A 21,104-nucleotide genomic window follows, 5' to 3' on the forward strand; every position below is an offset into this window, starting at 1 on the left:
GAGAGCCTTCCCCATCTCTGCTGATAGCAACCCCATATTTCTATTTGTATCCCCTGAGATTTTGGGGTTCCCTGATTCTCACATCCCAGACTGACCCATTAGGAAATGCTGTAATGTCCACCTTCAGGACGTACCAAGAAACCCACTTCCACTATTTCCACCACTCACCCCCAGTGGCAGCACGTCCAGCCTGGAACCATGCAGATTCTTCCAGCCTCCCTCCCCCAAGTCTGTCCTCAGCACTGCAGCCCCAGCCGTCCTCTGAAAGATCACACCATGTCCCCTTCAGCTCCTAACTGTCCTGTACCTCCCCCCTCACTCAGCGCACAGCTCACTGCCCTCTACCATCCTCCCGGCCCCGTGGTCTGGCCGCACCTGTCTCTTCTCCATCAGTCTCTGCTGCAGCCACACCGGCCTCCCTGCTCTTCCCAGAAACCAGACACACTCCTGCCCCAGGGCATTCCCACTGCAGGTTCTCTGCCTGGAATGAACGTGCCCAAACACCCTTGTGGGTAATTCCTCGTGTCCTTCACATCTTCCCTCAAGGTCAGCTTCCCAGTGAGGTCCCCTGAGCACCCCAATCAATACAGCCATCTTCCCTGGCCCCACACCCCACACTCTGATCCCCTTCCCACTATATTTAACCAGAACACTTATCTCCTTCTAACATACACACCTTCCTCGTTTACTGTGCTTATAGGATATAGTCTGTCTCTTCCCACTGGAACAGACGCTCTTCAAATTCAGCCATTTTTCTGACTTTACTTCAGTGATGTTTCCCAGTGGCAGAAACTGTTACACATCTGGCACACGCCCAATGTCAGTGAATGGTCAGTGACAGCGCCTCCCTGTTCTAAGGACAGTGTCTTTATTAATGTAGCCTTGGGTCAAACGCTGCTTTGTGGCAGCTACAGCACCAAGTCCCCTAACACTGGCATCAGGGCCACCTCCACTTTTCTCACAGGTGCTGCACTCCCCCTCCCCCCTTCTTTCTCCCACACTTGCCCTGCTGCACATCACAGCAGTTATATTTCCCTCTTCAGGAAACAGTGAGCCCCTACTTATGGGTCCTGTTCTCCAAACAAATATAAATCTCAAGTAGACGCTGCTTCATAAATCTGAGCTAGGACTGGAGCCAGCACTAGAGCTCAGGGCAGGGAGAGAGGGTGGCGAGCAGAGCAGAATTCCAGCAGGAACTTATCTAAGATGGGAAATCACGGGATCCCTCCTCTGTTCATTCCAGAATCTGGTTCCTCTGATAGTTTGTGAAAAGATGGAAAGAACAGTCAAGCCCTGGAAGGAGGCGAAAGCTGGACAAGTCTGAAAATTCATCTCTCAAGCCACAGACTCCTGTGTGCAGGGTCCCCCTAGGCCTTGTGGGAACAATGACAGGCAAAACACATTCTGCTGCTGACAAACAGGGGACACCCAGAGGAGCACGAGACCAGGACTCATAACAAGAACAAACAGTCATATTCCTCTATAAAAACAACACATGATCACCCAGAAGATGGGGCTGAGGGCCGGGCCAGGCCTAAGCCTTGGTGACCTGGCCACACGAAGCCGTCACTCACAAGACCAGACCTGGGTGATGCTCGAGTCTGTGTGATCACAGGTCCTGGTGGGACAAGGTTCTACTGAAGGGACAAGGACAAAGGGGCAGAGAGGTGACCCTGCCGAGGAGTGACCACATCAGAGCCCACCATGCACTGAGCCTCGACTGGGCTCAGGCCGTATCCACGCTCGGTCCTCACAGCCTCTCCTGTCTCCACCTGCAACAGACTCAGCACAGCAAACACACGGATTCTGGAAGGTTCTCAGTGCTTCCATTTATTTCCTCTCCAACTTGAGGCTTTCGTCCTCTAATTAATCCCGCAACCGTTCATCCCAATAATTGAAAAAACAAATTCATATCCAGATTCTTATTTCCATAGAAAGTAAAAGTTGCTTCTCAGTGTAACATGAAGTAAAGGCGGGGATGGAAACAGCCTCTGCTGGAACAGGACAGTGGGTCAGGGGATCAGGGAAGAGACTCGGTCAGTGTGGGGAGGGGGTGAGGAGGGCAGGGGGCGGGCAGTCTCCCACCTCCTCACATGGTGAGAGAGGAACGCAGACACACTCAGATGCTCTTTGCAGAAAGAGAGCTCAGAGGTTCCTGTGTCACAAAGTGGGGGCAGGAACAAATCTTGCATCACTCAGTCCCCACAAGGCAGCTGTCTCAAACTGTAGAAGAAACTAATTATGAACAAATTCAGGTTAGTGGCTGTAAGTGGCGACATTCTCAACAGTCCACCGCTGCTCAAACTGTCCCAAAGAATCCCCAGTACCCAGTCCTGTCTGCTCTGCCTTGCTCCCCCCCGCCCCACCCCACTTCAGGGCTCCAGGTCTCATCTTTAGAAGCCCTGAGGGACACATCAGAGCCCTGGGCACTGTCACTGCCTGGGGGAGAACAAAACAGGATGTGGTCAGAGCCCACAGCAGATGTGGCTAAAGGAGGAATTACGCGGCTGGGTGAGCTCCCCCAAGGGCTTCCATCTACACTAACCCACAAGCCTCAGGGATCACCCCCCTCCATACTCACCTGCAGCCTGAGCGAAGATCCCTCCTTTTCCACCTGTGGAAAGAAAACATCACATGAAAAGCAAGGAAGGAGGCAGGACCATGAGGTCCTAAAGGAATTCCCTGGTCCTGGACCCCAGAGAAGTTTCCAGAACTGTGACTGCAACCCACAGCAGGATCAGGAAACCTGAGGAAAGTAAACGTGTGGGGACTGGACCAAACACCCTCCTAGAGGTCTGTCCTCAGTGGGACCTTCCGCTCTGACCTGTGACTATTGAGAATCAGGTCCCCATCACAAACATCATCAAGGTGATAAATCTGTCCCTCGTTTTCACACGTGCATTAATAAAGTGTTAGAAATAGGGCCCCAGACAGGGAAAGCACACGTGTGTGGATGGTCCTTCCCACTAACGAGGCAGGACACATATCTACCTGGGGCTTGAAATCCCCCAGTGGGACAAGACACCTCAGTCCCACCCCTTCCCTACCTGAGCGCTTCCTCCTCCACAGCACAGCTCCAGTGACCGCAGCTCCAAGGAGGACCAGCCCAGCAGTGATGCCCACCACCATGCCAGCGGGGATGGCGGCCTGAGGAGGCGGCTCTGGAAGGGACGGGAACGTGAGGGCCCTGACCCCCAGGCCTCAGCCCCAAAGTGAAGTCCTCCAGACGCCCCTGCTTTCCCTGAGAAGAGGCTCTGTGCCCACGGCCCCCTCCGTACCCCATCTCAGGGTCAGGGGCTCAGGCAGCCCCTCGTGCTGCACATGGCACGTGTATCTCTGCTCCTCTCCAGAAGGCACCCCCACAGCTGCCCACTTCTGGAAGGTCCCGTCCCCCGCAGGCCTGGTCTCCACGAGCTCCGTGTCCTGGGTCAGGTCCTCTCCATCACGCTGCCAGGTCAGGGTGATCTCCGCAGGGTAGAAGCCCAGCGCCCAGCACCTCAGGGTGACGTCACGGTCAGAGGTGCGGTGGTGGGTCACGTGTGTCTTTGGAGGATCTGAGGAGAAGGGTCAGAAAATTCAGGACCTTTGCATCCCTCAGGGGACACTCCAGCAGTGCTCATGTGACCATCCTGAGAATGGTCAGGACAACTGGGGTGGGGGAAGGGAGCACAAAACCCAGACACCACACGGGACACAGGCATTTGGGATAATCTCTGCTCTTTAGAAAGTTCTAGAATCAGGGTGAGACAGCCCCATCAGTGACAGGTCTCTGATGGAGAGAAAAGGGATCCCTGGTCCTGAGCTGGGTGGAGGCCACATGACTCAGAAAAGCTGGGGTCACAGCTCAGTCACACTGTGTGCAGGGCAGCGAACAAGGCCCGAGAGAGAAAGTCCCCCCGGGTTCCCAGAGCAGCTGCCAGAGACACAGGGAACCGCTGATCAGTCATTTCTGAGATGGTCCCCCCTCCACCCCCTGAGAGACTGCACCCCTAACTGTCCCTGAGAGAAGGGGGGCCCTTGGGGTCGCTCTCTGGTACCGGATCTGAAAACCCAGGCGGACTCCATCTTCCGGGGTCGGGGAGGGGGTGTCCGGGCGTTGATCCCATTTCCTCCTCTCCTCGTAGGAGGCCCCGCGGCCCCTCTCACCTGCGCGCAGCAGCGTCTCCTTCCCCTTCTCCAGGTATTTGCCGAGCCACTCCACGCACGTGCCCTCAAGGTAGCCCCTCCATTGCTCCGCCACACCGGCCGCCTCCAACTTCCCCCGGGTGATCTCAGCCGCCGTGTCCGCCGCGGTCCAGGAGCGCAGGTCCTCGTTCAGGGCGATGTAGTCGGCGCCGTCGTAGGCGACCTGATGGTACCCGCGGAGGAGGCGCCCGTCCGGCCCCACGTCGCAGCCGTACAACCTCTGGATGGTGTGAGACCCTGACCCCGCCCCGCCGTCAGCTCCGACCTTTAACCCCGACCTTTAACCCCGCCCCGTCCGCCCCGCAGTGATGGAGCCTGAACTGAAAATAAAACCGGATCAAAGGCCCCGCGGGCTCTTCCCGGGTGGAGGCGCCGGGCGGGTCCCGCAGCCTCGGGGTGAAGATCGGACCCGGAGACTCGGGGAGACCCCGGCCCGTCCGTGGGGGTCGTGACCGGGACCCGGGCCGCGTCGCTCACCGGCCTCGCTCTGGTTGTAGTAGCCGCGCAGGGTGTTCAGGCCCAGTCGTTCAGTCTGTGCGTGGCTCTTGTGGATCTGCGTCGTCCGGTCCCAGTACCCCGGCTCCACCTGCTCCACCCACGGCCCCTCCATCCACGCCGCCCGCGGCTCCACCCTCGGACTCGCCGCGTCGCTGTCGAACCGCACGAACTGCGTGTCGTCCACGTAGCCGACTTCGATGTACCGGGGCTCCCCGCGGCCGGGCCGGGACCAGGCGGTGGAGAAATACGTCATGGAGTGGGAGCCTGGGGACAGGGACGGGGAGGGGCTGAGACCCAGGCGACCCTCCTCCCGGCGCGGGTCCCCGGTCCGCGGCCGATGGGCCGGGAGGGGCGGGGGGCCCGGGAGACGGAAACGGGGGGGACGGAGCGGGGAGGGGCGGGAGACCCGAGTGGGCGGGACACGGGGCCGGGGGTCTGTGGTCTGGGCCGGGCGGTGGGGACACATCCTCCCCCGGTCCTGCGTCCCCACCGGGCGGTCCCCTCGCTTTCCCCCCGCGGAGACCGTCCCCCCCGACCCCGCACTCACCCGCCCGGGTCCCCGTCAGGCCCAGGGCCCCCGAGAGCAGCAGGAGGAGGGTTCCGGGGCCCATGACTCGCATCCTCGGGATCTGGGGACAATCTGCGTCCGGCGGGTCCGTGGACACTTTATAACCAGAAACGCGGTGACACTGATTGGCTTCACTAGAAACCGGACACGCAATGGGAGTGAGAACTGGGGCCGCCTCACGAGTTTCCAGACAGGAGGACCCGACACCGGTTCTGAGAAGGAGAAGCCAAACCGCGGGGAGGTGGGGACTCCCCAACACTGAGCTTCCCTGCCCTGACTCCCCCGTCAGGGGACCTGGGACTCTGCCCTGACCCCTCCTCCTGAATGGAGAGCTGGGTGTCACACTGTCACCCTGAGTCCTAACCTAGGGGCTGTCTGAGGAACCAGCCTGGGCTCAGCCCCTTTTCCTCCTCTTTTCTTCCTGGAATCCCTCTCCCAGAAATGGACTCTCTGCCTCCCACCCTTTACCTCTCCCCCTGGACTATTCTGGAAGAAACACCCCCAGGGAACCTGATGCCACAGCATGAGCTTGCCCTGGGAGTAGAGGAAGGACAGGGCTTTTCTCTTTAACCCTGGAGAAGTTGTGCCTGAAAACACCAGCTGGAGATTCTCATAGAGACCAGTCTCCTTGTTGTTTATTAACCACAGTGGGGAACAAGCTTGGAAACCCCTGATCACCAGGAAGTTACTCTGTAAAATCGTGATTTGTCCCCCTTGGTGCAGAAATGTGTGTAAACAGCGCTGCAGCCGGACTCTCAAAGCTCCTAAGTCTCACTTTCCCAGATGGTACACCTGTGACTCTGGATGTTTCTATTTTAAAATGATCTTCATCCACAGCCCTGAGTTTGTCTGTTGAGTCCCCGCATCCTCAATACAAACAAGGAGCATGGACAAACTCAAAGCTGCAAGTGTTCAAAGCAGTTAAAATGCCCTTCACCAGGGCTCCTGTGTTGCCTATTTTTATGAATTATTCACATCTCAGCAGTGTGCATATTTTATTGGGACACATTATTATTTTTAAACTGAGTAGCATAAGGAGGCGATTAGTTTTTAGGCAGCTCCACAGAACACCCCGCTAGGTCCCAGATAACTTACTAAAGATCTATAGCACAATTTATTTCAACCCGAGAGATCCACTGCTTTAGGATTCTTCACCTCTGCCTCTTTCCCTCCCCCCTGCTTCTCCAGCCCTTCTCTGTCTCTCTCACCCCTCAGGCCCTCTTCCCCTCTTAGTCCCCACTACTTTCTCACTCATGATTGTGGCACTAGTGCCACCCCCTTACCTACCAGCCAAGGACTGTTCTCCCCACAAGGATCAGCGATCCTGCTAACATCAGTGAGGCTGTCATTTCTTCACTAAAAACTCTCCAATGGCTCTGAATCACTCTGGGAAGTTTCTAGTGTGTAAAGCACATGAGCACAGGGGATTTGGGCTGTTTAGGTCAAGGCTGTATCCCAAGCATATGAAGCCATTCCTGATAGATAGTGGGCAGTAAATTATTTGTTGAATGAATGAATGATTGTATTAAAATTCACGTAAAATCATAACTTGAAAAATAACAAAAAAAGGAAACATTTTATTACAAAGAAGTGGGCATATCACTTCATAAATTCATTCCAGTGGAAAAAATGCTGTGTGCTTATTTGTTGCACAGTTGAGCCTTTGTATTAGTTTTCTGTTGCTGCGTAACAAATTACCACAACTTAGTGGCTCAAAAGAACACCCACTTATTTGCTCACAATTCTTCAGTCAGAAATCCAGGCCTGTTATGGATGGGATCTCTGCTCAGGGTGTCACAAAGCTGTGTGCTCATCCTGAGCTCAGGATCTTCCTCCAAGCTTACAGAGAGCTGTTAGCAGGATTCAGTATTTTCCAGTTGTAGGTCTAAGGTCCCTGTTTCCTTGATAACTGTCAGAGAGGGCGGTGCTGCCCCAGCCCCTAGTGTCCACCGGCAGTCTTTGCCATGTGGCCCTCCATTTTCAAAGCTGCCAGTAAAGAAAATGCCTCACACTGAATCCCTCACTTGGAATGTTTGCTCAGTGGAAACCCCAGTCAGTCCTCACCTGATTAGGACATTCCCCATGGATAGTCCCCGTGTCTTGTCAGCTGATTGGAGACCTTAGTTACATCTGTAGAATCCCTTCCCAGCACCTATATTAATGTTTGATTGCATAACTGGGAGAAGGTGAATAACCAGGGTTGTTATTAGGGACCATCACAGAATCAGCCTAGGAAGGCCTGCTCTTCCCTTTGTGTTTATTTGGGTCACAGTTAGAAATGAAGTTCAAGTAAATAGATTGTTGAGTGGTAATAAAATGCAATGCAAGTGATGTGTAATATAATTAATTTAGAGCAAATAAAAAAGTGCAATAATTCATTCTCTGTTTCGACACTGTATGAGTCATGTATGGCAGCATAACAAATTATCCAGAAGTGAGTCGCTCAAAACAACAAATGTGTACTCTCTCCCAGTTTCCCAGGGTCAGGAATGCACGAGAGATTTCCCTGAGCGCTTCTGGCTCAGGGCCTCTCTCAAGGTGCAGTCAAGTTGTCAGCCAGGGCTGCGTCATCTGAAGGCTTGACTAGGGCTGGAGGACTCGCATGAAACACGGCTCACTCATAGGGCTGTTGGAAGGGGCCTCATTTCCTTCCTGGATGGTCCCAGGAGGCCTCAGTTTCTAGCCGTGGGGACTTTTCCATAAGGTGACTAATGACTAGGTAGCTTCTTCCCTAAGAGCAAGTGATAAGAGGGAGAGAGAGACCAAAACGGAAGCTGCAGTTTTATGTCCCAGACTGAGAATCACACACCATTACATCAGCCTGATGAGAAGTGAGTCCTTATGTCCAGCCCACACTCAAGAGAGAAGGAATTACTCCACCTCTGGGAGGAAGGAGCGTCAAAGAATTTAGATACAGATAAAATTTACAATTAAAATCCTGAATATTGTTTCATGATTTTATAAAGCATAATCATTTATCTGATCATTTTCTTTAATGCCTTAAATTTCACTCTTACAATGTAATGATTAAAAGTTTGAGACAGAGAAAGGAGATACAACAGTATTTGTAAGTTTTTATTGTAGATGCCTTTAATAACAATGTTTCCTACAATAAGTTGCAACAAATTTGAGAACAGAGAGTAGCTTGATCACACATTTTAAAGACTGAGCGCCATAACATTAATGCCTTTACAATAACTATCTTTGCTTTTTCTTAGAATTTTCAAATTTGTTTCATTAAGAATGTCAGAAATATTGGCTACAATGCAAATTTTCTTATTGAACATCATCTTCAAAAATATTTGCCTAATGAAATCGCTTTTCAAAATGTTAGAAAATGTGAATCTCATGCCTCAGTCTATACACCTTGGTGTCCTGACAACAATTTTGTTGTGATACAGTGGGCAGCGATGGTTAACTCCAATCTAGGAACAAAGTGTTCCAAAACTGGCTGTCCAGTTGGCATCCTAGAATAAATGTCACATCTTTCACTGTGTTTTTGAATGGATTTTGCAGAAGTGCTTTGGACACCAATGTGATTCTAAAAATCACTGTTGATATGTGATGCTTGAGACTGAAGTTTTTTTGTTTAGTTTTGTTTTTAATTTTTATTGGGGAATATTGGGGAACAGAATGTTTCTCTAGGGCCCATCAGCTCCAAGTCGTTGTCCTTCAATCTAGTTGTGGAGGGCGCAGCTCAGCTCCAAGTCCAGTCACTGTTTTCTATCTTAGTTGCAGGGGGCGCAGCCCACCATCCCAGGGTGGAGAGCTCGTGCTCTAACCAACAGAGCCATCCGGCCATCCCTGAAGATTTTTCCAAAGCAGCTCTGTTGTATCTTGCATTCATACTCTCTATTCTATCCATCGTTTCCCCTTTATAGTGTTTTCTAGTTTAGCTTACATTGATCAACAACGTGCATTAACATTCTGTAAAAGTAGTTAATTCAGTTGTATGTCAAGTTAAATATAACACACCAAATCCTTCACAGATACAATCACCTTGCAGATCACACTGAACATTGTATCCCAGAAAATCTATAGAGACGCCAGTGATTACATGACCATTTCTAGCCAAAGCTGTTTCCTGTGACACCCCGGCCGTCTCTCTGACATGGCTCATCAGAATTGGCTATGGCTTTGTTCCAAGGTGGGTAGCTCTTTCTAAGGATCATTGCAATAAACTTTGGTATTTCTTTTTCTATTTCCTTATTAAAAAATTAACCAGGAGTGGTTGACAAGTCAGTTTGAGAAATGTCAGTTTAGGAATTATGATCAAGTAATTACCTGGGCGCACACCACTGGTGTCAGAAACGGAACCTATGAAAAAGCCACCATGGCCGCGTCCCCCATCCTGCCCTTCAGATGGAACCTCTATCTTGAGTCTTGTGTTTACTATTCCCTGGAGATTTCTGAAGATTTTACAATAAGTGTATATATCCCCAAACCAAATATTATTTACTTTTGCCGGTTTTTGAACTTCCTGTCCAGTGAACTCGCACTGCATGGACTCTTCTGAGACTCAGCATTACGTAGGGAGTTACCCCCATGTGTGAGGCGTCCTTCATTTGTTTTCACTGCTGAAGTCTTACATTTCATGATGACACCACACTTTCTCTGTTTCCCTGCTGATGCATAAGTGGTTATCCAAGTAGCTGTAAACATGAGTGTGCTTGTCTCCTGGGCACAAGGCAAGGAATTCCCCAGGGAGGACGGTCAGGAGGGAAGGCTGGGACACAGGCATGTAAGCTTTAAGCACAGTAGGTAAGATGATGTGCATTTGATTTCTGAAGTGCTTCTGCCAATTTAAACTTTCACCAGGAGTGTGTAAGGCTTCATGTTGCTGATGTGTCTGTTCTGAAAATAAACCAAACTCAGCTTAAGTAGAAGAATTAATAGTTGGAAATCAGTTCCTTGGTTGCAGAATCACCCAGGCGTTTACTGAGTTATTAATTACTTCCTTTATTTTTATTTCATATATTTTTCATTATACTCACCAGAGACACAGTTCAAGACACTGGTTATAAGGATCTTCAGTGAACACAGTGAAAACTTGAACAAAGAGACAGGAAGCATTAAAACAGTCATGGCGACCATATCAAAGAACCAGTCAGAAATGGAGGATACAATAACTGAAATGGAGAATGTGCCTGCAGACTAGATGGAGCAGAGGATCAGATCAGTGGTTTGGAAGACAAGGTAGCTGAAAATGCCCATCGGAACAGCAAAAGGAAAAAAGAAGAAAAAATGATGAGGACAGTGTAAGAGACTCTGGGACAACATCAAGCACCAACATTTTCATCAGAGGGGACGAGAAGGAGAAGAGAGGGAACAAGGGATTGAGAACCTATCTGAAGAAATAATGACTAAAAACTTTCCTAACCTGGCAAACGAAATAGACACACAAGCCCAGGAAGTGCAGAGTCCAAACAAGATGAACCCAAACAGGCCCACACCAAACACATTATAATTAAAATGGCAAAGGTTAAAGACAAAGAGAGAATCCTAAAAGCAGCAAGAGAAAGGCACCTACTGGTAGTAACTTATAAGGGATCTCCCATAACAGTTTGTGTTGGTTTCTCAACAGCCACTTTGCAGCCAAAAGGCATTGGCAGGAAATATTCAAAGTGATGAAAAGCCTGGATCTACAACCAAGACTACTCTACCCAGCAAAGCTATTATTTAAAATTGAAGGACAGATAAAAAGCCTTCCAGAGAAGAAAAAGCTAAAAAAGTTCACCATCACCAAACCAGTATTACAAGGAATGTTAGAGGGACTTGTTTAACACACACACACAAAAGTCACAAATATGAATAATTGAATGACAATAACTACACATCTATCAACAATTACTTTCAATGGAAATGGACTGAATGCTCCAACCAAAAAATAAGGTGGCTGAATGGGTGAAAAAACAAAATCCTTACATTTGCTGCCTACAAGAGACTCACTTCAGATTGAAAGACACACACAGAGTGAAAGTAAAGGGATGGAAAAAGTTATTTCATGTTAGAAAAAATAAAATCAGACAAAACAGACTTTAAAAGAAGAGACAAAGAAGAACCCAGAAATCCCACTTCTAGTTATTTATCTGAAGAAACCCAAAACACTACTTCAAGGGACGTGTGAATCCATATGTGTTGCGTCCAGCGCAACACAGGCAGTGAGGGTTCGAGATAGGGTGGCTTTGGGTTAAGTTTTTAAGAAATAAAGAAACAGTGACTTAATGCAGTTAAATCTCAGAAGGCCAGGGGTCTCACAGTTCTGAAAGACTGGAGCCCAGATTTGAGCCTACTGGAGGTTTTTATTGATAAGTATACAAGGGAGTAGTAGTGTTTTTTTGGCACGGTCTGTGGGACTCATTTATCACGTTATAGAAATAACCCAAACCAATTATGTTGATCTTCAAATAGCTGAAGCAGAAAGTTCTTGAGTTGAGGTATGCAACTCCTTTAAGGGACATATATCACATGTTGAAATTGTTTCACAGAGCTGAGCAGAGAGAGCTTAATCTTATTACTCTAAAGACTCTTCTCTCAATTAAGGGAAAGCCAGGGTCAGCACCAACTTTTCCCAAGCAGGGGCAAGGGGAGGCAAGGCCCATTCCCAGATCTTTCTAAGGCAGCTCATCTGGGGTCTCCACGGGGTTCCGCCTGGCTTGAGTTGCCCCCCCCCTTGGGGAATCTTACTTGTCATTGGCTGCAAACCTTCTCTTGAAGACTAAATAGAAATATACAGTCTCAAAGATGCAAAGTCTCACAGACTTTTCTTTCCACAAGAAAGACATGGGGGGACAGTCTGCTAGGCTGCTGTGTGACAACACATATGTTCATTGAAGTGTGTTTACAATGGCCAGGATGTGGAGGCAACCTGGGTGTCCATCAATGGATGAATGGACTGTGAGTAGGTCACACATAAGTACAAAGGAATATGGCTTGGTCATGGATGGGAATGGGTTCTTGCCATCTTGGTGGCATGAATGGATCTGGAGAATATTGTGCTGAGTGGAGTATGTCAGACAGAGAAAGACAGATGCAATGTGATTTCACATATATGTGGAATCTAAAACACAAAATAAAACATAAACACATTCATAGATACAAAGAACATTTTGATCATTGTGAGATAGGAGGGTTGTTGAGGGGGTAGGTGAAAAATGTAAAGGGCTGCTATGAGCGGCTGACCGATGACCGACTGCCTCTACCAGAGGGAGCGCAAGGCTCATAATACCAGCATGGGCCTGGGAGCTGTGTCCTACACAACTAGGCTGAGAAACACAGCCGTGAACCAGAGTGTGTGGGGGGAAGGCAGAAGAAGGAGGGAAAAAAACAAAAAGGGAGAGGGATTAAGAAGTACAAATTGGTTGTTACAAAGTAGTCATGGGGATACAAAGTACAGCATAAGGAATATAGTTAATAATGTAATAACTATGTATGATGTCAAATGGGTACTAGACTTATCGGGTGATAGATGGGAGGGGGATTGAGGAATAGGGTGAAAAATGTGAAGGGGTTAAGAAGTACAAATTGGTAGTTAAAAAATAATCATGGGGATGTAAAGTAAAGCATAGGGAATATAGTCAATAATATGGTAGTAACTGTGTATAGTGCCAGGTGGGTACTAGACTCGTCGGGGGATCACTTCTTAAATTATAAATGTCTAACCACCGTGCTTAAAATGTAAAATAATTTCACCATGCATGAAATTAATCTGAAATAATTTTGAATATCAACTGTAATTGAAAATATTAAAAAGGGAGGAAGGTAAAGAAGAACAAAAGTTTCAAGTTCCCAGGTATAGCACAAATAAGTCCTGGGGATGTAATGTACAGCATGGGGAATATAGTCACTAATATTGTGACAGCGTGGTACCGTGTCAGATGGTTGCTGAACTTGTCATAGTGGTCACTTCGTTAGGTGTATAAATGCTGAACAACTATGCTGTGCACCTGAGACTGACATAATGTTGTATGTTAGCTATATTTTTCAATAAAAATCATGCAAAATAAGTAAATAAAAATAAATAAAGCCAAATGATTTCAGATGTCAGCCACATGTACAGAAACTTCACAGCAACACCTAGATCAGTGTTTGATCAAATAACTGGGTGCTGCAGCCCAGAGAAGTTGAAACATAAGATTAATCATCATGGATAAAGTGTGAAAATGAAGTCACTGTTCAGAGAGGGAAACATTCGAAAGGACAAAACGATTAAATTTTAATTATTCCATAAGCTCTAAGGGAACAGTTTCACTGCTCTGTGTTTGGCAATATGTAGAAGAAATAGAAAGCTCATGGGAGAGAGGCCGGTGGCCTAGTGACATGAGGATCCCACAGCTTTATGAGGGCAGGTCTTCCACGTTATAGCTCAGTGAGATGGGGCGGAGGGAGAGGCTGCCCGCTGAGACTGCCCAGGATGCCAAGGGCAAAGCCTGGCCTGTTCCATGCGCAAGGATACCTGGGGCCTCCTGCACGAGGGAGCATCGAATCAGAACAGTCAGAGCAAAACACCTTTTCCAGCAGCTGCCCTGTGAGGATGTGATGCCATGAGAGAAGCAGGAGAAAGAAGCGTTGTTACTCAGACAAGAGACTTATTCTTGAAGGTCACACACAATGTTGTATCTATGTTCAAGAAAGACCTTGGGGCTGGAGAGAAGTCTGAGTGACTTGTTTCTTTGAAACTTAATTTACGACCATCAACGGATGAGCAGATAAAGTGTGGTATATCCATTCAGTGAAATATTTGACCTTAAAAAGGAATGAAGTACTGACACTTGCTACAATGTGGATGAAACTTAAAAATATGCTAAGCGAATTGTATTTAAATAATGGCTCCCAAACTTTTTGGTCATCTGACCTTGGGCAAGTTATTTAACCTCTCGAATCCTCAGTTTGTTTATCTATAAAATGGGGATAATGATAGTACCTACTTCACAGAATTATTGTGAGGATTAAATAATGATTAACAAGGCTTTCGCCCACACATGGTAAGCATTCTTTAGTGAATAAATAAATGGTAGCTATTATTATTTTGGTGTTAATCATCCCTAAAGCCTGATAACCATTGCAGAGGCTCAGAGGTGTTCTCCATGTACTTACTGTACACGGACATTCTTAGGAGAGACATCTGGAGGTGGCTAAACCAGCCTTACTGAGACTTGTAGTTGTCCATTCCTGATGTTTTAGCCACACCCTGTGTGCTCTGGAAGACTCTCTGCATCTTTAAGAGGTGGCCCATTATTCAACAGAGTATCCAACTCGGATGCAAAGAATCAGAGAGCTGAAGGGGTAAAGTAACAGACAAATCATTAACATTGTTCTAAATGCCAAGCTTATTTGGGATTTAGCTGTCTTTACCTTAAAAAATAGACTAAAAACCATGTACTCTGTGTGAAGGATGATACCAAAAGCTGAACTTCTATGTGCTAGAATACTAAATCTCAAACCTGTCTTCTAAAGACTAAATCAGAGCTTACACTTAGATTTTCCTGTTGGAAGTGTTGCGTAATGATTATGTTTAGAAGAGACAGTCTGATAATAAAAGTGAGCTAAACATTAAAAAATTATGTTAAGTGAAAGAAGCGAGACACAAAATACCACATATAATATGATTCAATTTTTATGAAATATCCAGAAAAGGCAAATCCAAAGAGGCATAAAGTAGATTAGCAATTGCCTAGGGGCAGAAGGGATGGGGATCTTGGGGCTGATGGCTAAAGGGTACAGGGTTTCTTTTGGGGTGATACAAATATTCTAAAATTGTGGAGATGCTTACACAACTCTACATACTAAAAACTATTGAACTGTACATTTTATATGGGTGAATTGTACAGTATATTAATTACAACTCAATAAAGCTGCTATAAAAAATAAACCCCACAAAATTCAATTTACAAATTTACTGCAGCTCTAATAAAAATGCTAAAGGGTTCCCTAGCTCTTGAATTTGGCAAGTTGACTCTAAAGTCCATCTGGAAGAAGAGCCAAGACAAGTTTTAGAAAGGGTGATGGAAGTGACTGGTCCAGGACTAATAATAAAACACACTATAAAGCTCAAAAATCCAAGCCATGTGGTACTTGCATAGAAATGGAGATAAATAGAACAGAAATAAGCAGAACCATGGAAGTAAAGGAACTTATATTATATTATGAAGTGGGATTTCACATCAGTGAAGAAAGGATGTGCTCCTTATAAACAATGTTGAAACAAAAACTATCCAGTTAGAACAGTAACTGTAAATCTCAACCCCTACCACACAGGAAAATAAATTACTAATGAAATTTAAAAAGCTAAATCTAAACCCAAACCCACAAGAGTATTAGAAGAAAATATGGAGAGAATTTTTTATAATATTGGAGTGGGGAAGGAAAGGCTTCCTAAGCAAGATACCAAATCCAAAAGCCATAAAAGAGGAGATTATTTCCTTCGTGTCCCCCTCACACATTGCAGTGACTTATTTACTTGTTTCTGAGCCACCACCCCCACTAGGTGGGAGGAGCCACAAGGGCAGGGCCAGTCCATCATCTTAGTCACTTTATTCCCTGCCACGTAGTAGGAGTGCATTAAATACCTGTCAAATGGACAGATTTGACTACATAAAAATCAGGAAATTCTATGTAAGGAAATACAATAAACAAAGTTAAAGAGCTAAATGATGACCTGGGTGAAAAAAAATATTAGGTTGAACCATATAAAATTCCTGTGGTAATTCCTGGAGGTATAAAATAGTTGAATAATAGCAATTTCATATGGTTTAAGCTATTTTTAACATATACCAGATAAAGAATGAATATATCTAACCTGCAAAAAGCTCTTACAAAATAACAAGACCAAAACCCAATAGAAAAAAATGGGTTTGAACCAGCAGATCACAAAAGAAACAAATGCTAATACACATAAAATAACCTCACTGATGAGCAAGTGGAAATAAAAATTGAAACAAAAATAGTTTATTTGCCAGATTGGTAAATTATTTGATTAAGAGGCCCAGTTTTGCTAAGGATGTGAGGAAAAGTACACTCAAACATCAGCGGTTGGAGTGTAAACTGGGGCAAACTTTCCTGGAGTGTAATTTAGCAGCGCCTATTTGGCGTGCCGGTAGGACTAGCAATTTCACTTCTAGGGACTCTCTTTCAAGAAATATGTGTTTTAACCCAAATGCACAAGAAAATATGTACAAGGATATTCATTGCAATGCTATTTATAACAGCTAAAAAATATAGATGATTTAAATGTCCTTCTACAGAAGATTTTTTAAATAAACTATAGTAAATTAAAGCCTTATTATGGAAATAAATGGAACTGCTGTAAAGGATGAGGCAGATCGATATATGCAGACTTAGAAAGCTGGCCACAGTATCTGTCAATGAAAAACAGCAAGATATAGAAAAGCATGGCTAGTTTGATCCCATTTTTCTGAACATAACAAAGATAAATAATCTATGTAGATGTATCCACACACAGGAAATGGTCTGGAAGCACACACACACCAAAAGGTCAATAGTGGTAGTTATCTCTGGTGGTGGGAGGTGGAGGTAGGGTAATAACACTTCTAAATTGTTTTCATTTTTTTTTCTAAAGATTTTTATTGGGGAAGGAAAACAGGACTTTATTGGGGAACAGTGTGTACTTCCAGGATGTTTCTCCAAGTCAAGTTGTCCTTTGAATCCTAGCTGTGGAGGGCGCAGCTCAGCTCCAGGTCCAGTTGCCAGTTGCTAGTTGCAGGGGGCACAGCCCACCATCCCTTGCGGGACTCAAGGAATTGAACTGGCAACCTTGTGATTGAGAGCCCACTGGCTCATGTGGGAATCGAATTGGCAGCCTTCGGAGTTAGGGGCATGGAGCTCTAACCATCTGAGCCACCGGGCTGGCCTTGATTTTTTTAATGAGCATGTACTTCTGCAAGTTTTCTTTTTTTTAAGACATGGAGCACTAAGAAATATCCTGCCTGCTTTGGAGCAGAGAATGGAGTAGAGAAGCTATTAGAGGTCCAAGGACATGGGTCTCAGCTGAGATACCACCAAGTCATATAAAGATCACAGGTATTAAGATCAGAAGACCTGGGTTTGAGTTTGGAAAGCTCATTAAATCTCTGAGCCTTAGATTTCTAACCTGGAAAATGGGTTGATGCATCTACCTTAACAAGATATTGGGGTCTACTAAATGAATCCAGGTATGTCAGAGTACTTTGCAAATGGTGAAGTGCTTTAAACATCAGGGTGATATTACTGCTTGGTACGGCAAAGCCCTAGGCTGAAAACTGGAAAAACAAGGGCTAACACTACAAAGTTTAAGGACAAGAGAGAAGGATGGGACCTGATGAGACGTGTCAACCAGTTCGAGTGTGTGGACTTGATTTGGACCCTGATTCAAGCTGTTAAACATGTTTATGTGAATCAGGAAAACCTGAATACTGTTGTATATGAGATTCTATTAAGGAGCTATTATTACTTTTTAGATGTAATAATTGCATTATGGCTGTCAGTTTCTTTAATCATTGTTTTTCGAGAGCTACATATGGAAATATTTATGGATGAAATTACATGATGCTTGATATTGAGATTTGCGACCAAGTAATTCACAAAGCTGAGGGGAATGGAAAATGGATAGAGCTACAGATGAAACAAGACTGGCTGCTGAAGTTGGATGATAAGTATATGGGGATTTACAGTATTACTTTTTCTTCTTTTACATGTTTGAAACTTAACATTATTAAAATTTTTGTAAAAAATGAGTGCCCCCCATCTGCCTAGGTCTGGGAGAAGGTAATCAGAAGTCTGTGGCAGAGGTGACACTGAGTGCAGCCGTGCCACGAAAGGCTTCTGTGCGTGGGAAGGGCAGAGGGACCCACGCTGCATTGCACATGGTTTCACTGGGCAGCAGGTAGGGCTGACAAACCAAGTGCCCAGAACAGAACGCAGTCACATCAATCACAGAAACAGGCACAGCGCTGGTGGGGCTGATGGGGGTGAGGCAGTAACGGGATGGACACCTACAGAAAGTGTTGTCACACAGCAGCCTAGCCGACAGTCTCCCCGTGTCTTTCCTTGAGGAAAGAAAAATCTGTGATACTGAGCCTTTTTGTGACTTTGCTTATCTCAATATTTTACACCTTATGTCTCTCTGTCTGGTCCCCAAAAGATGGTTTGCAGCCAAAGACGGGTAAGATATCTCATGTGAGATACAACCTAAGCTAGGCCAAACCGAGTGGAGACCCCCAATGAACTGCCTTAGAAAATCCGGGAAGGAGCCTTGCCTCCCCTTCCCCTTGCTTGGGAAAAGCCGTTACTAACTCTGGCTTTCCTCTCACCTGATTGCAAGAGAAGTCATGAGGGCAATAAAGATCAGCTCCCTCCACTTATCTCAGGGAAACAGTTACAACAGGAGAGATTTGCCCCCCAGGGAGGTGCATACCTCACCTGTCATCATAAGACTTTCCGCTCTGGCTGCTTGGGGACAAAGATAATTGCTTTGATTCACTTTTGTGATATGATGGATGAGTCTCAGAGACCGTGTAAAAAACAATACCACTTCCTTGTATAATTATCAATAAAAGCCACCAGTCGGCCCGATTCGGGGCTCCAGTATCTGTTGACTGTGAGACCCCTGGCCTTCTGAGATTTAACTGCATTAAGTCTTTGTTTCTTTCTTTCTTAAAACCTAACCCAACACCGCCCCTTCTCGCACCCTCACTGCCCGTGTTGCGCTGGAGGCAACAAGAAAGTAAAGCCAATTTTGGAACAAAAATACCAATGGCAGCTAACAAGAGAATTAAATATCCAACTAGAACTGCAGCTGCTGAGGACTATTTCTAATTGGCATAATAGTGTTACCAAGATGTCACGGCAGCGTTTAGACTTCAAATGTACATTAATGAACGGATTCGTACCTTTCTAGGCTTATCCTTTAACACTATTTTACAGAAGTGCTACTGCAAGAAGCTACCTCAAAATCCCAACAGATCAGCTGCACAGTTCTCAATGAAATGAAACACACAGAACTAGGCTGCCTCCAAGAGCTGACCTATTAACGTGAAGGGAAAATGAAACGTCCTTTACAAAAGTTTAATTATATGCTTTCAGTAGCTAAATTTTCACTAGTCCAGCCTTTGCTTAGGATCACCTGACAGAGTTGGCAGAGTGACCTCCCACCCTCACTCCCGGTGCGGCCCTGGTTGCTGCTACTTCAGGGGAACAGGGGATAACGTCATTCGGTTGCCTTACATTTGAGACCTGCCTCATGAAAGACCAAACACCACCCCTTTGAGCCCCATCAGAGAACATGAATGAGATGAATCAAGTGAGACATTTCCCATGCCCTCCGCCTTCAAGGGTCTGTGCTCTAGTCCACTTCTCAGTACCCCCTGCCCCCCTGCAATGGCTTCCTGCACAAACACAATAATCCACCACCCCAGGGTCCAAAAAAAAGGGTTCTAGTCCTCACTCTGCCACTAGTAAAAAGGCAGGGAATCTTATAACCCATCTGAGAAATGAGGGGATTGTAATGATGGACGGTTTTCTAAGACCCTTTCAATGTTCTTACTCCCACACGAGCTTCCCTTTAACTAAGAGAACAAAGCCTCAGGCCAGACAGATGGGTTTGCCTGTGACTCTCTAAGCCAAGTGATTAAGGAAACCAGAAGCAGTGGGAGATCCTCAAGTCCTTCTAACGGCCTAATTTAGGCACGGCCAGGGGAGGGGGCTGGACTGTAAGGAAACCTACCTGCCACGGTGACATCTAATCACTCCATCCAAAGTGACGAGAACCCGGTGGGGTAAGAGCCGAGGGAGGAGGGGAGAAATCAAGGTGCTGGAGGTCTCCTCGGTCCATTCCATTACCTGCAACGTGAGCTGGATTCTGGGGCCACATCCTTTGCTCCTCTACAAGTCCACACCCTGCTCCTAAGAAGCAGCATGTGAACTGAAGTGGGAAGGCCTGATGTATTAGGTTGATGCAAAAGTAACTGTGGTTTAAAAGGTTAAAAATGGCAAATACCGCAATGACTTTTGCACCAACCTAATACAATCTAAAATTCCTGTCTTTCCGACAAGTTCAAAATAATCCTAAAATGACCTCAAATAAGCCATCAAACCATCTGTTTATGGCAGAACACAATATATCAATGTGGTCGTTCTTGTGACAAAGCAGGTCTTTTTAGGTGAAATCTGTGACCACCTCGAGAGGGAAATTCCAGGCTGTTACCCCTGTTAAAATAGGTTTAGCTGCGTACGCTTCAGCCACTGTCCTCTTTTAGCACGAACGTCTACTGGCTGCACTCTTGGGAAAAACAGACTGAAGATAAGAGCGAGAGCTTGTTCAACTTGGTCCTCATGCTTCTTACCCACATATTCTGAGAGGAAGATGACAAAGAACGGAGTGACCAGGTCATTAATTCCCTGGACATGCCCACTGGCAGGGTGTCGGATGGCCCAAATAAACAGAATTCTTTCGAAGATCTGGGAAAATGAGAAAGAAAGACATGACTGTTAAACCTTCGGGATACGCTCCCTCTCTCCATTTACCTAGCTCACAATTTATCTCAGGGTGGCTACAGAATTTGGAGGGAAAATTTTAAAATACTATGGATAAAGGAAGTATATAAATATAGTTTCTAAGATGCTAATCGTTACTAAGCAGGGGTAGATATTTCTTGCCCTTTATTTATCTTTTCAGTATCTAGTAACTGTGATATAAAATTGGGAAAAGAAAAGGATGGCGACACAAACGGCTTAGAAAAAGGTTTGCAATGGATGTCATTAATTCAGGATGTCATTTGTAGATACTGTTTCTCTATTTCCAGGAGAAAAATGTCAGAACATCTAAGTACTGATGCCTTTTCTAAATCTCTTTCCGTCA

At 46.1% G+C, this 21,104-nt stretch overlaps 2 protein-coding genes across 5 annotated transcripts in view; both read right to left on the reverse strand.

Moving 5' to 3' along the window:
• Positions 1–5,386, reverse strand: part of LOC148758852 (patr class I histocompatibility antigen, A-126 alpha chain-like) — a 91,524-nt gene extending 86,138 nt beyond the window's left edge. The window contains exons 1-7 of one of the 4 annotated variants that reach the window (XM_088795789.1): positions 5,231–5,386; positions 4,663–4,947; positions 4,147–4,422; positions 3,279–3,554; positions 3,048–3,161; positions 2,582–2,614; positions 1,805–2,223 (exon numbers count right to left, since the gene is read on the reverse strand). In XM_088795789.1, coding sequence (XP_088651915.1) covers positions 2,219–2,223; positions 2,582–2,614; positions 3,048–3,161; positions 3,279–3,554; positions 4,147–4,422; positions 4,663–4,947; positions 5,231–5,303 — 1,062 coding nt within the window. In that variant the 5' untranslated portion in view covers positions 5,304–5,386 and the 3' untranslated portion in view covers positions 1,805–2,218. Of the gene's footprint in view, positions 1–1,804; positions 2,236–2,561; positions 2,615–3,047; positions 3,162–3,278; positions 3,555–4,146; positions 4,423–4,662; positions 4,948–5,230 lie in introns of those variants that run through there. The other 3 variants (XM_088795788.1, XM_088795787.1, XM_088795790.1) reach the window with 3 other exon arrangements.
• Positions 1–21,104, reverse strand: part of LOC109439660 (patr class I histocompatibility antigen, A-126 alpha chain-like) — a 478,827-nt gene that overhangs the window by 154,227 nt on the left and 303,496 nt on the right. The window lies entirely within an intron of this gene.

Source organism: Rhinolophus sinicus, chromosome 2 (genome assembly GCF_057876585.1).
Source record: "Rhinolophus sinicus isolate RSI-liver-muscle chromosome 2, RSI-T2T, whole genome shotgun sequence".
Classification (NCBI taxonomy): Eukaryota; Metazoa; Chordata; class Mammalia; order Chiroptera; family Rhinolophidae; genus Rhinolophus; species Rhinolophus sinicus.